The sequence below is a fragment of the Grampus griseus genome (genome assembly GCF_964374135.1).
Source record: "Grampus griseus genome assembly, chromosome: 7".
NCBI classification, from domain to species: Eukaryota; Metazoa; Chordata; class Mammalia; order Artiodactyla; family Delphinidae; genus Grampus; species Grampus griseus.
In genome coordinates, this window is record NC_139001.1 from 28487626 (window position 1) to 28500948 (window position 13323).

The 13323-nt window shown below is 35.3% G+C and overlaps 1 protein-coding gene across 5 annotated transcripts in view; it reads right to left on the minus strand.

Annotated features, from left to right (window-relative positions):
- CREB1 (cAMP responsive element binding protein 1) overlaps nucleotides 1-13323 on the minus strand; it is a 56270-nt gene that overhangs the window by 7033 nt on the left and 35914 nt on the right. For 3 of the 5 annotated variants that reach the window (XR_014297042.1, XM_082659063.1, XM_082659062.1), the window contains 3 exons: nucleotides 13034-13176; nucleotides 8873-9055; nucleotides 6822-6972 (listed from right to left, as the gene is read on the minus strand). Coding sequence is in view for 4 of the 5 variants with exons in the window: in XM_082659063.1 (XP_082515189.1) it covers nucleotides 6822-6972; nucleotides 8873-9055; nucleotides 13034-13176 (477 nt within the window). In the remaining variant the exon portion in view is untranslated. Of the gene's footprint in view, nucleotides 1-6821; nucleotides 6973-8872; nucleotides 9056-10341; nucleotides 10349-13033; nucleotides 13177-13323 lie in introns of those variants that run through there. The other 2 variants (XM_082659064.1, XM_082659065.1) reach the window with 2 other exon arrangements.

The following is a 13323-nucleotide window of genomic DNA, read 5'->3' on the forward strand; positions in this document are numbered from 1 at the left end:
CTTCAAGGTGAATGGATAAATAAACCACATCCATACAATACCAGGGATAAAACTAATTCCTGATTCATGCAACACTATCAATGAATCTTAAATGCACTGTGCTAAGTGAAAGAAGCCAGATCCAAAAGGTTACATACTGTTTTTATATGAGATTCTGGAAAATACAAAACAAGATGGAAAACAGTTCAGTGGTTTCCAGGGGCTGGGGGAGGGGGTAGAGGCTGACTACCAAGAGGTATCACAAGGGATTCTTTTTAGAGTGGTGTAAATGTCTGTATGGCACTGTGGTGGTAGACACATAACATTTTATGTCTGTTAAACCCCACAGAAATATACAGCACAAAAAGTAAAGTAATGAAAATTTAAAATAAAAAACAGGATATCGGGGAATCCCAGAATTGAATGTAGATGTTGAGAAATCTAACTTTACTATAAATGTTTATGTATATGACATAAGAGGGTGGAGAAAAAAGAAGCAGAGCTAAGTAACTTTGAAAACAGTGCTTTCACTGGTACTTTAAGGCTAAAAACAGAAAGAACTGTACATAAATGCTATATTATAAAGTTGTTTCTCATAGGGGTACAAGTTGGCAATTATGGAACTATTTTATATACTAGAGTTTAACAAATACATAAATAAACCATCTTTAGTGGGAAGCCAAGTTTCTGTCAGAGAACGAAGTTCAAATAAGCAAAGGGGGGAAGGGAAGGCTAAAATAAGCCCTGTGGCTACAGAATAGAGTCAGAGGGATCAGTACAAACATATTTATTATAGTAATGTACACGTACAGAAATACAGTTGTGTGCATACATGGGCCAGTGTACACGTACACACACACACACACACACACGTGTATATTTCCTAGCTCTGTCCTTTGAGAGGGCCTGTGAAACCTCAGTAGCAAAGAGCACAACTACTGCCTAACTGATTTCTAAATACCATTTCCAATGAAAGAAACTAGAACTCACTGAATAAATGGCTGATTTCAAGGCTAAAGCAGGGAAAACACAAGATGAGAAGTTGAACCCAGATGATCTTGTAGGGCCAGAAAGTAAAGACGTGCTTGAAGAAAAATAAGATGCCATCTAAAGGACACAGGAACCAACTTTTAAGAGCTCCCGATGGCCAAAACTGGAATAATCTTATCATAATAATATTGAATTATAGCCCAAAGAATATAAGGTAAGTATCTATAAGACCGTACTGATATAAATAAATATGTGGGGAAGGGACAAATTTTCCTTATAGAAGAATTCCAGTTAGTAAATGTAGAAGGGATGGGGAAATAGAAAATCCTCATTAGAATATCACAGTAATAATTACTGCAGGAAAGATTCCCCTGTGAATACTAAAATTAGTGGGGAAAACTTGAAAGAGAGAAATAAAATATTTGCATAGTCTCCAAGCAACTCTGCGAAAGTAACACCAATTACCATGTTGGTTTTCACCTATGACCACAAGTTCTTTGATACTCTCCTTTCCAGGAGGTGGAGTTTAATTCTCCTCCCTTTCTAAATCTGTGACTTTCTTCTAAGGAATAGTGTGTAAAAAGAGAAAAATGATAACTGCAGCGGGAACACTTGGACAGCACTTTAACCAAGTGATCAAAGTTAACATTGCCAGTAATGAGTCATGCTGGTATGTGCTCCCTGATATGAAGTGACAAGAAGGGCAGACTACATCTCTGTGGTATTCTTCCCCCAAATCCATTACCTTCATCTAATCATAATAAAAACATCACACAGGCCCAAAGTGAGGGATATTCTGAAAGAAACTTAACTACCACTCTTCAAAAGTGGCAAGCCCATGAAAGACAAGGAAAGAACTGTCACAGATTGGAGGAGATGAGGAGCCACGATGACTAAATGCAATGTGGTACCCTGGACTGGATTCTGGAAGAGAAAAGGAATAGAAGTAGAATAACTGAGGAAATTCAAATAAAATGGACAGTGCAGTTAATATTACTATACCACTATAAAAAATACTATGTTAATTACTATACATAGTATATGACAGAATGTTAATTTCTTAAGTTTTGACAAACACAGCCTGGTTATGTAATATGCTAAACTTATAGAAAGGTGGATAGAGAGTATCTGGAACTCTGTTCTATTTTTATAACTGTTCCCATAAGCTAAAATTATTTCAAAATAAAAAAATAAAAACTGTATACTAAAAACGTATTATTTATCTTTGCACATATATATTAGGGGAAAAAAATTATACTCCAGAATGTTAACATTTTGGGTGGCACAATTAGTGTTGAGTAAATATTTTAGCTTATGTTTTCTAATGTGCTTATAATGAGCATGTTTTACTTCTGTAATAAAAATAAATAAAAATGGGATAATACATATTCTTTGGTAACCTGCTCTTTTCCACTATGAACATCTTTCCATCTCAATAAAAACACATCTGCATTATTAACAGTTGGTTTTATACAGTTGAAAGGATGTACCTTAATTTATATAGCATACACTTTAAGTGGTTTGAATTTTCAGGTTTTTTTACCCCATTTCTAATTCATTTTCTTTGAATCTACTTATTTATATCCTTATCAGTCTCCTGACTTTGTTAAAATGTTTCTAGTTTATTGTTTGCTTTGCTACTTACCTTTTCCATGGCTAATCAGAGGCTTTCATATTTTTAGATGGTCAAGCCTACTTAACCTTTTCCTTCATTACTTCTGCTCTTAGGAAACCTATTAAATTCTTCCTGCACTCTAAAATTGTAAGACAGAGGTGCTGGGTTGTATTGCTTCCATAATTTTTTACTCCTCCCTCCCTGTGGGAAGAGCACACCATTGCCATTTCACTGATGTTGGGCTTGTCCTAGCCTGTGCTTTGGCCTATGGTACCCGAGTGGACAAGATGTTTACCACAATCAAGCAGGTGCTTCAAAAAGTATTTCCCCTTTCCCTTTGCTACAATAATGACAGGACTCAAAGAGGTGCTCCTCCTTTGGCTGGGAGCATGTGGAGGAGAGCCATACCATGACCTGCAGCTGCCGAAATGTAACATAAGTGAGGAAGAAATTTTTGTTGTTGTTGGTTTTTTTAAAATAAATAAATAAATTTATTTATGGCTGCGTTGGGTCTTTGTTGCTGCACGCGGGCTTTCTCTAGTTGCGGCGAGCGGGGGCTACTCTTTGTTGAGGTGCGCGGGCTTCTCTCATTGCGGTGGCTTCTCTTGTTGCACGGCACGGGCTCCAGTAGCTGTGGCACATGGGCTTAGTTGCTCTGCGGCACGTGGGATCTTCCTGGACCAGGGATCAAACCCGTGTCCCTTGCATTGGCAGGTGGATTCTTTTTTTTTAAAGAAGATGTTGAGGGTAGGAGTTAATTAATTAATTTTTGCTGCGTTGCGTCTTGGTTTCTCTGTGAGGACTTTCTCCAGCTGTGCAAGCCACTCTTCATCGCGGTGTGCGGGCCTCTCACTATTGCGGCCTCTCGTTGCAGAGCACAGGCTCCAGACGCGCAGGCTCAGTAGCTGTGGGCTCACGGGCCCAGTTGCTCCGTGGCATGTGGGATCCTCCAGACCAGGGCTCGAACTCGTGTCCCCTGCATTAGCAGGCAGACTCTCAACCACCGTGCCACAAGGGAAGCCCAGCAGGTGGATTCTTAACCACTGCACCACCAGGGAAGTCCCTGTTGTTCTAAGACACAGGTTTTTTGCAGTATGCGGGCCTCTCACTGTTGTGGCCTCTCCCGTTGCGGAGCACAAGCTCCGGACGCGCAGGCTCAGCGGCCATGGCTCACGGGCCCAGCTGCTCCGCAGCATGTGGGATCTTCCCGGACTGGGGCACGAACCCGTGTCCCCTGCATCGGCAGGCGGACTCTCAACCACTGCGCCACCAGGGAAGCCCTATCTTCATTTTTGAGTAAATGGCAATTTGAATGTTATAGAATTTGGGGAATCACAACTTTTTCTTATCAAGTTTAGAAGACAGGCTGTGTTTGAGGCACATAGGGACATTTATCCTAGTGAATATGTTCAGAAGGAGAGTGCTTCTCTAACTTTTCCACCTAAGTAACCATAATGGCAGAGGAAACTAAATATGGGAGCACAGTCCAAAGCAACTGCTGCTGGTGTGAATTATATCTTTAAGTTTACCTTAAAAATGTTTTTTCTCTCAAATTTTTGAGCCAAATAAATATTCAAGGAAAGCATTCCATGTTTGCCTCTTGGTGCTACGTACCTCCAGCACACTGCCATGTGTTCTTGTCTGAGAGGCAGAGCAGGAGATGATGGTTGAATCTGACAGGTAGCAGGTGCACAGGCTTTGGTGCCAGAGCAAGGCTCATATCTCAGTTCTACCCATTTTTTAAAAGGTGTGACCTTTGGCAAAATATTTACCTTCTTTCTGAACCGTATCTCCTCTGTAAAGTGGACATAAGCTTCTCTCTCATTGTGGGCAGAACTAATAAAATATGTAAAGAAATGAGGTATCGTGTCCAGCACATACCAGGACCTAAATAAATAATATCTCAAGGGAAAGGTCAAAGTCAGAGTATATATTAGGTGGTATCAACATATAGACGATGCCTGAAATACATAGGTATGGATGAAAGTTTCAAGGGAAAATTTGAAAAGTAGTCAGAAAACCAGGTGAGTAAGCCGAAGAAGAGTTTAGAAAAATGAGCAGTCAAAAGTGTCAAATACTCCCAGTAAAGGTAAAATAAAATGAAAAGAGAATACTAGATTTGCCAAATGGGAAGGTATCTGTCCCTTTTTATAGACACTGGAGTGGTATGGTGGGCACAGAAGCCAGATTCTAGTGAATGGAAGTTGAAAAAGTAGAAGCAGCAGATATCTGGGAAGAAAGGGAAAAGGAACTATACCAGAGTCAATGGGAAGTTTCCTTATAGTGAAATTAAATCCAAGCCAAAGTATTTTATTAAAGAGTTCACAGTAAGTCAGGTGGCTTCCCTGAATATCTCAAGCAAGCAGAGGTTGTTAGGAATTGTAGCTATGTGTTCCCTGTCCCCAGCTTGGCGTGCATGTGGCTGGTGTGTGTGTGTGTGGGGGGAGGGTGCGGGGCGGGGGGGGGGGAATCATAAATCGCATGAAGAGGAAAAGGAGAATTTGGTATGCCTGTCAAATTAATGTGCTTTCATAAATGGGCAGCCCTCTATACACCAGAGCAGACAAGAAGCTGCAGTGCTGCCTCCTCACCCACTACAATTAAGCTGCTTCTTAAGTGATTTCTGTGTAAGGGGAAAGGTTTCTGTTCCATAGAGCCAAACTACACAGACATAATCTGAAGTCCTTTGTTGCTTTCACAATCAAGAGATGTATTTTTTACCTGACTGCTCTGTTGTGTCTGCTGAGAACTGGTTTCTTCAGTAAATGTTCTCGTCTTAAACTTTATAACCTAGCCTTTACTTGAGACTTCTAATCAGACTTGCTTCTAATTTTCAAAAGGGTTACTTACACATTTCCTTACAAACATTAAAAAAGTTTAAAACACAGTTTAATTTATATTTTAAAATACATTTAAATATGAACACAGCTTTTATGCTTCTGTTTATTATTGTAGCTTACTTAAAATCACAGATTGATGGAGCACAAATGAAATAAGTTACTCAGCTTGTTTCCAACTCTTTTCCTAATAATCTGGAAAAAACTGTGCCATTTCTGCCTAGGTGTAATTCACCAACATTCTATAACAGCTAGGAATATTTTAGGAATGAAAGAGGTTGATCTAAGCTGAAACATGAAATTGCACAAAAACAGACACTTCAACAGAGCACTGCAGTTACAAAGTGCTTTCAAAGGAATTATCTTACTTGACCCACATATTTGACCCCCAGAGCAACCCTCTGGGTGCGTAGTGGGATCCTGTTTTACAAAGGAGAAAACTGAAGTTTAGAAGGTTATGTTCTTCTAAAGTCACAGCAAAAGGGGTAGATCTAGGACTTGAATCCACATCCTCTAAGTTCAACCTCTATGTTTCTTTCACTTTATCACAGCAGTTGAAGAATCTTGAGGTGAAAAGCAGTGGAATATTTTCACTGTTTCAAACTTTTAATATCTTTATTTTCATTTTCTTTATTTTGTCTTAGGTCATTTCTATATCTTAAGCTAAATATTTAAATCCTAAACTAAATAAATAAAAATACTAAGGTAAATATAAGTAAAAAAATTTTTATTACGTTTTTTTGATGACAAAGCCATTTACAGCTATGAATTTACTTTATGGGAATAACTTTCCCACATTTAATAAATTTTTGATATGTAGCATTTTCATTGCTGAAGACTAGTTCTATTTTAAGATTTTTGTCAATAATAAGATATTCTCGGCATTAATCTATTTTTGAAGAATCTTTCTTTAGGTGTTAAATTGTTATTATTTTGAGTAAAGATAATATGCATTAAAACTTAGACTGGCCATCATACATTTACCTATTACAAATACATTTAATATAAATAAACCTTAACACTTAATTTTAATATATATATACATAAAACTCTTAATTTTAACAATACTACTCATGAAAAGAAACAATTTTAAATAACCTAGATAGTTGGTTGAAGCAATAGTGGAAACGTAGCAAAGTTGTGCGTTAAATCTCCCATGGGGAAATTGCATGAAAGAAAACTACTCTATCATCAAAGATGGACCCATAATCCCATTAGCCATCTCATAAGTGCAGCTTATGAGAAGCTAAATAAAGAAGTTTTAGCAAGATCCATCAATTTTACCAGAAAAATATCTCAATGCAAAGATCCTATTGTCAGCAGATGTTAAAGACACACATCTGGCAGAATCTGAAAATATGCCTGACCTACAACAATATAAGTAAATGCAATGTATGTACCTGTTCTTCATGAGGCGAACCTCTCTCTTTCGTGCTGCTTCTTCAGCAGGTTGTGTAGGAAGTGCTGGGGAGGACGCCATAACAACTCCAGGGGCAATGGTGCTAGTGGGTGCTGTGCGAATCTGGTATGTTTGTACATCTCCAGAGGCAGCTGAAAAGAAAAACAGTGAGCATGGTGTAAGACACTGAACCACTGTGACTTGGTAAAACTACGTGTCAATCATCAATCTAAACATATATTTTGGATTAAAAGGAAAAAAAGGAACAGATGATTCTGACTAAAATGTTGGAAGAATCAGCACTCTTTGGGACATTACTCAGAAATTAATTCCCAATTTAATGTATTTACTAGTATAGTCACTTGGATGAAAGAGGTCTTAACTTATGTCTGCTGGGTCTTATATTTATCTTTCATTGGAATGTAGTTCTATTCTGTTGTTAACATGCTTACCAACCTTAAGTCTAAAAGGTAAGTGGGGCACAGCCTGGATGATCTTCCTAGATAGAGTATAGTCCTCAATGTCTTCCTTTGATATTGGTAAATTCATATTAAAAAATTTCAAGTAGACTCTTGCCACGACATAAAAACGACCATGATTTTTCATAAAATAGCAAAATGGAAGAGAAAATAAAGCATAATGGTCAACTATTATAAATTCCTAATTGTAACAAAACAAAGTATGAAAAAGTGTACCATTTGATGCCAATTATATTACTTGTAAGCATTGTTTTAATGTAAATGATAACGGCTGAACAAATTGAAGTTTTATTTTGCTAAATGATCCATCATTTGTGAAAAGAAAAAGTCTCTATTTGTCAAATCGCTTCTAAAAACAGCTTAATAATATGCCCTCCTAGGAATAAGAAACCTAACATTATCTGAGAGAATTTGAAGCTCTTTATAAAATCATCCATATTTGTTATTAATATCAATTAAAATGTGTAGTTTGAGTGGAAAAGATTTATATACTAAACATGTTACCATCTTCAAACTGACGTTCAGAATTCAAATTCACTGACATCCTGCTTTACAATTTTTGAGTACCTGCATGTAAAGTGAAAAGTTGTTTTACTCCCATTAATAAGCAAAATATTATCTTCTTCAAATATTATTTGTTTAGTAACAGAAAATATTCTGTAAATACATTAGGGCCCTTTAAATAAATTATGACTCTCTAGTTGGTGTTTTAGAATTATTCAAAATTAATCATCCATGGCGAAGGGGCACATCTGTCATTACCTAACAGAGGCAAAACATATTTTTAATAAAAATATTTTAGAAACAGATTTATTATTATTTCCTTAATATGCAAATTTTAAATGTGGCATAAATCATATTCTTAAAATATTCAAGTGAATTCAAAGAAAAATGGTCAACTCCCATCCATAAAGATTTCTGAAACAAATAGGAAGAAAACAAAAAAATTAAAACAAAACAAAACAGAAAAAAGCTATTTCTATAATTCACCATGGATTTAACTACTTTTGCTCATAGACCAGGAGACTTACACACTGGTATAAGATTTTTCAGAATATAATGCTATCCTTTGAAATAAAAAATGATGATCTTAGAAATGAAGATGTAAATTTCTTTTGACTTAAAAGCAGAGGAACAGAATTTTGAACCTCCAAAGATTCTTATCAGTGATTTAGTACAACTTTTCATTTGACACATGAAAAAAAATGAGGCCCAGGGAGGCTGGGTCTTACTCACAAAGGTCACAAAGTGAATCTCTATATATTTAGATTTAGAATCTATCTTTTTTTAACTCCTAATTTTATTGTCTTTCCCTCTAACCTACCTCATTTCTCCTATATCCAATAAAGATAGATGTTATATTTTTAAAACTGAAAATAGTTGTTTTTATGCCATGACATTTTGGTCCAATTGGAATAATGGAAGAAGAGTTCATGGAAAACAGTATCTATAATGAAGAAAAATAAACTATATTTTAATAGTGCTTTGCAGTATAATACTTACTTTTTCTGAGTCTATAAAATTTTAACTTTTCAAAGAATTTACCACACCTGTGAATTCTGAATTCTCTTACCTTGAACAACAACTTGGTTGCTGGGCACTAAGATCTGCTGTCCATCAGTGGTCTGTGCATACTGTAGGATGGTAGTACCCGGCTGAGTGGCAGCTGCATTGGTCATGGTTAATGTCTGCAGGCCCTGTACCCCATCGGTACCATTGTTAGCCAGCTGTATTGCTCCTCCCTGGGTAATGGCAACTAAAACCCAATGGATTTTATTATTACAAGTTTAATTAATACCATGTAAGTCTTATACACACACTAAATTCAAAGCAGAATAATTTGCAAGGCATAATCTAGGAGAAATTATTACAGCAAATAACATCACCAAGAAGGATTTTGTATACTCAAGTAACTTTCTGCTCAGGAAACCTATATCCAATTTCAAGAATACAAACGTACTCTATGAACATTATAATTTACAGTAATGTCAGTTAATAAAAAATGAGAAAATGTTAAATTCCACTTGAAGTTACTTGGTTCACAAGAAGTACCACTCTGTGACCCACACTTCCTTTATTCTGGCATTAACTACATATTATTTTCCTTCTCTACGTTCATGTACTTATTAGCACAGATATGGGCATGTAATAGGCACCCAATAAATGATTATTTAATTCATAATTAATAAAGCAGTTCAGTAGTGTATTCTGTTCTCTAACTCGGTTAGCAATGCATGAAGTGTAACAAAAGTCCACTCAGTGGAACAACGGAAATGTCCTATGGAACTTAATTATCACAGACCTCTCGTGGAGTTTAAAATTAGAGCCCAAGATCATCATTTAGAAAAAAATATTTTACTGCTATTTCTAAGTTCAAGCATTCTCATGTAGGATCCGTTGATTATTCACAAATTAATCATACTTGTCATTTATCTTTTACAAAGGAATCAACTTTGGCTCATACTAGTAGACATTTCACTTTATAAAAAACCTCAATTAACCTTTATGCTACAGTACATGTAAAAAGTTAATAAGATACTTTCCCTGTTAAAAGTTTTCCAAAAAGAGAAGGACTAAAAATCACAATATTACATATAAAATTGCATAATGGATTTTAACTAAGTCAACATGTCTGATTTGAGCATGTTACTTTTTGTCTGTTAGAAGGAAATTAGTTTGGGATCAACTGTCAGCTAGCTCTGGGTAACTAATATCCTGAGTCATCTATGTATGAAAAACTGGATTATTTACTGTTCAATCAAGAAATAATAACAGTTAATGGCTGTGATTTGGTTTAGTAAATAATACTTGTGGAAATTAAGATACTGGCATATACAATCTACCCACATTAGCTAATCCCATAAATTTTACTTATCTTAGACAAGGAGAAAAAAAGGAATATGTAAAAACTATTCTGAGATTAATACTTCAGGATAACTTGAAAGAATCAGGTTAACAGAATCAAACCACAATTTCTCAAATAGAGTTAATAAGCAAATTCCACTGTATTCAATGCACACAACTTTCTTCTTGACTACATACCAATGAACTCAAGGTGGGAGGAAAGAAGGAAACTAGAAATCAGGAGATCTGGGCTCTAGTCCAAGTTCCATCACTAAACTGTTATTTGAATCTGTTATCTCTTCTGTAAAAATAAAAATATCTGGTTCTAGCCACTAAGTACAATTGTTATAAAAATCAAATGAGATCATGTATATATGAAAGTACTCTGAATAACTCAAGTCTGAGCCTATCAAACATTGTTTTTCTCTTAATAGTTATATACTTCATATTCCAAAAGGACTTAAGATAGCTTTCAATAAAACTAAATTCATTAAAACAAGAAAAAAAGATAGAAATCAAGCAACTGATATATCTTTAGGTGTGTATAATGATTCTACCACAAAATCTAGAAGAAGGAAAAGAGTATAATTAAACAAACCCAGCTGAGATTCTGAGGAGCCACAATGAAAACAGTTTCAGTTAGTGAAATAAAATATGTTTTTCTAACTAAGAATAAAATCTCTCAAACAAGACTTTATTATCAGGAACTGTGAACCAAGTAATGGACAAAACTAATAATAGTATTAGTTAAAAAAAAAAAACAATTTATTGAAGGAGTACAAATTGGTGTAGCCACTGGGAAGGGTAATTGGGCAGGCTGGCTTGGCTTCAACAATTCCACTCTTTAGATGCTATCCCCACTGACAGGACAGGATACTACATATATAAAAGAATGTTCAGGTAGCATTGTTTGAAACAGTAGAAATGTCCTAAATATTCATCAGTGTATGATTTTTAAATAAATGTTATATTTTACAGTGAAACACAATGTAGCTATTAAAGGAAACTACATACATAACTATATATGCATATATTTGTCTATGGTATATAAATAATGTAGGTCTCACTTGTATAAAAATGACACATGACACATGTATGTATAAACAGAATGAAAAAGAATGGAAGGATATATACCAAACTCTAATGGGGAGGGATGGAAAGGGTTTTTACTTTTTATTAACACTAAAAACCTCTACCATTTGACTTTTTACAACCATATATTTCTTTTGTAAGTTAAGAAACAAATAAATATTGTATATGTAAGTGGTCGTTATATTGATTCTTAACGACAATCAAGAACATAATGTTAAATCAGTTCCATCAAGGTCCTATGTGCACATACAGAGAATAAGGGATAAAGATAATGTATAAAGCTTTTAAAATCTCAAAGTATTAACCTTTAAAACTAGCAACTGTCAGTTGCCAAATTAAACATCTATTTTTCTCAGCTTCACCTCCCTCAACTTCACTTCCCTATTTGAGATTTTGATATGCCTCTTTCCTAAAGAGCATGCTTTCTATTTCTAGTTCAAGTGAGAATTGCTGTGGTGAGTGAATCTGTTACTAACAGGAGTATGCTGTATCCCTCAAGCGTGGTGAAGTTAAAGAAAAAAAAAGTTCACATATCAAGGTCTTAGAACACACACCTTGAATAACTCAAATTATTTGGATATAAGGCTAAAAAATACACACATACACATATATAGATAGTATCTATTTCTGCCAACAAAGAACTTAAGAAGGAAAAGAATGAGTGAACTCTAATGAGCTTACAGAATGGACAAGAAGCTTAGTCAGAAATGCCTGCCTTCTACTTACTATTAAAAGTTTCAGCTTTGGTTGAGCTAAAAAGTCTGCTACTTGTTTTTAATTCAGTTGGAATGCAATTAGTTATACAAACCAAGGTTGAGCTGTAAATGGAAAACTATGAACTTGGGAGTCAAACTTTTACACATATTTCTGACACAGACTACCCCAGGGCATTAGAAAACCAATGCAGCAAGAGTTTCAATGTGTACATTTAATTTGTAATTAAGGAAGACAGGGAGGAAAACTATATAATGGGTAGCACTGGATTTAATGAACAAATCAAAATGAAGACATCAATGTGTGAGGCACTTTGGGAGGCAGAAAGATATTGGGAAAAGAGGAAAAAGGTACCATTCACACAAATGCCTTTGATCAAACAAAAGCAGAACTCAAAAGTTCTTTATAACAGATTTAGGTGAAAGATAAGAAGAGAGACCTAAGTGTCAGAGACATCAGAGAAATGGAAACTTTGATAATTCTGCAAAAGAAATCTTTGCTTTCTGTGCGACAAAAAGCAAAGTGCCCTCTTAATTTCAGCAGTCCTTATGCTCACATTATTACAATTCACTACACTACCTTTTATCTTAAAAGGAATAATAATTAAATGTGCTGGTAGACTGCAAACAAGCCTCTCCACCCCACCGTGAAACGTCAATATGATTTAAAAATGCTACTTTTAGAAAGAAAGATGAATTATTAAAATAGATGAATAATGAGACCATTTTTGGCCTTAAACATAATCAAAGAATGATTATCTGAAAAACTCATGTTTTCTATTAACATCATATGCTATATGAGGACTGAAATACAGAGTTTCAAGCAGTGGTTTGAAAAACTTGTAAGACTCTCCATGCATCTGCACAAAACAAAGGGCCATTTAAAGGTCTTACATACCTAAGCAATCCTAACTAAACCCTGAAGGAAAGAAAATACTTCTGTTACAAAACTTTGCATATAAGTAAGGGAAATAAAATGACAACCAAGATTTAGAAAAGAGCTGGTGCTTATAAGATTACTTTAAGGAAAATGCAGTCATTAGTTTTTCATCGCACTTTCCAAAACAGAAATATCTATTACTCACTATACTGTCCACTGCTAGTTTGGTAAATCGGAGTTGGCACCGTTACAGTGGTGATGGCAGGTGCTGAAGTCTCCTCTTCAGACTTCTCTTCTTCAATCCTTGGCACTCCTGGTGCATCAGAAGATAAGTCATTCAAAATTTTCCTAGAAAAATAGAGAACTATATCAATTAAAACAAAAGTAACATTTACTGGCTAAATACAAAGAAGAGGAAAAGATCAGAAAACTGGCAGAAAGCTGATAGTGCTTAAGAGAGAATTTTTAAATTTTACAGTTAAAAAATTTACAATA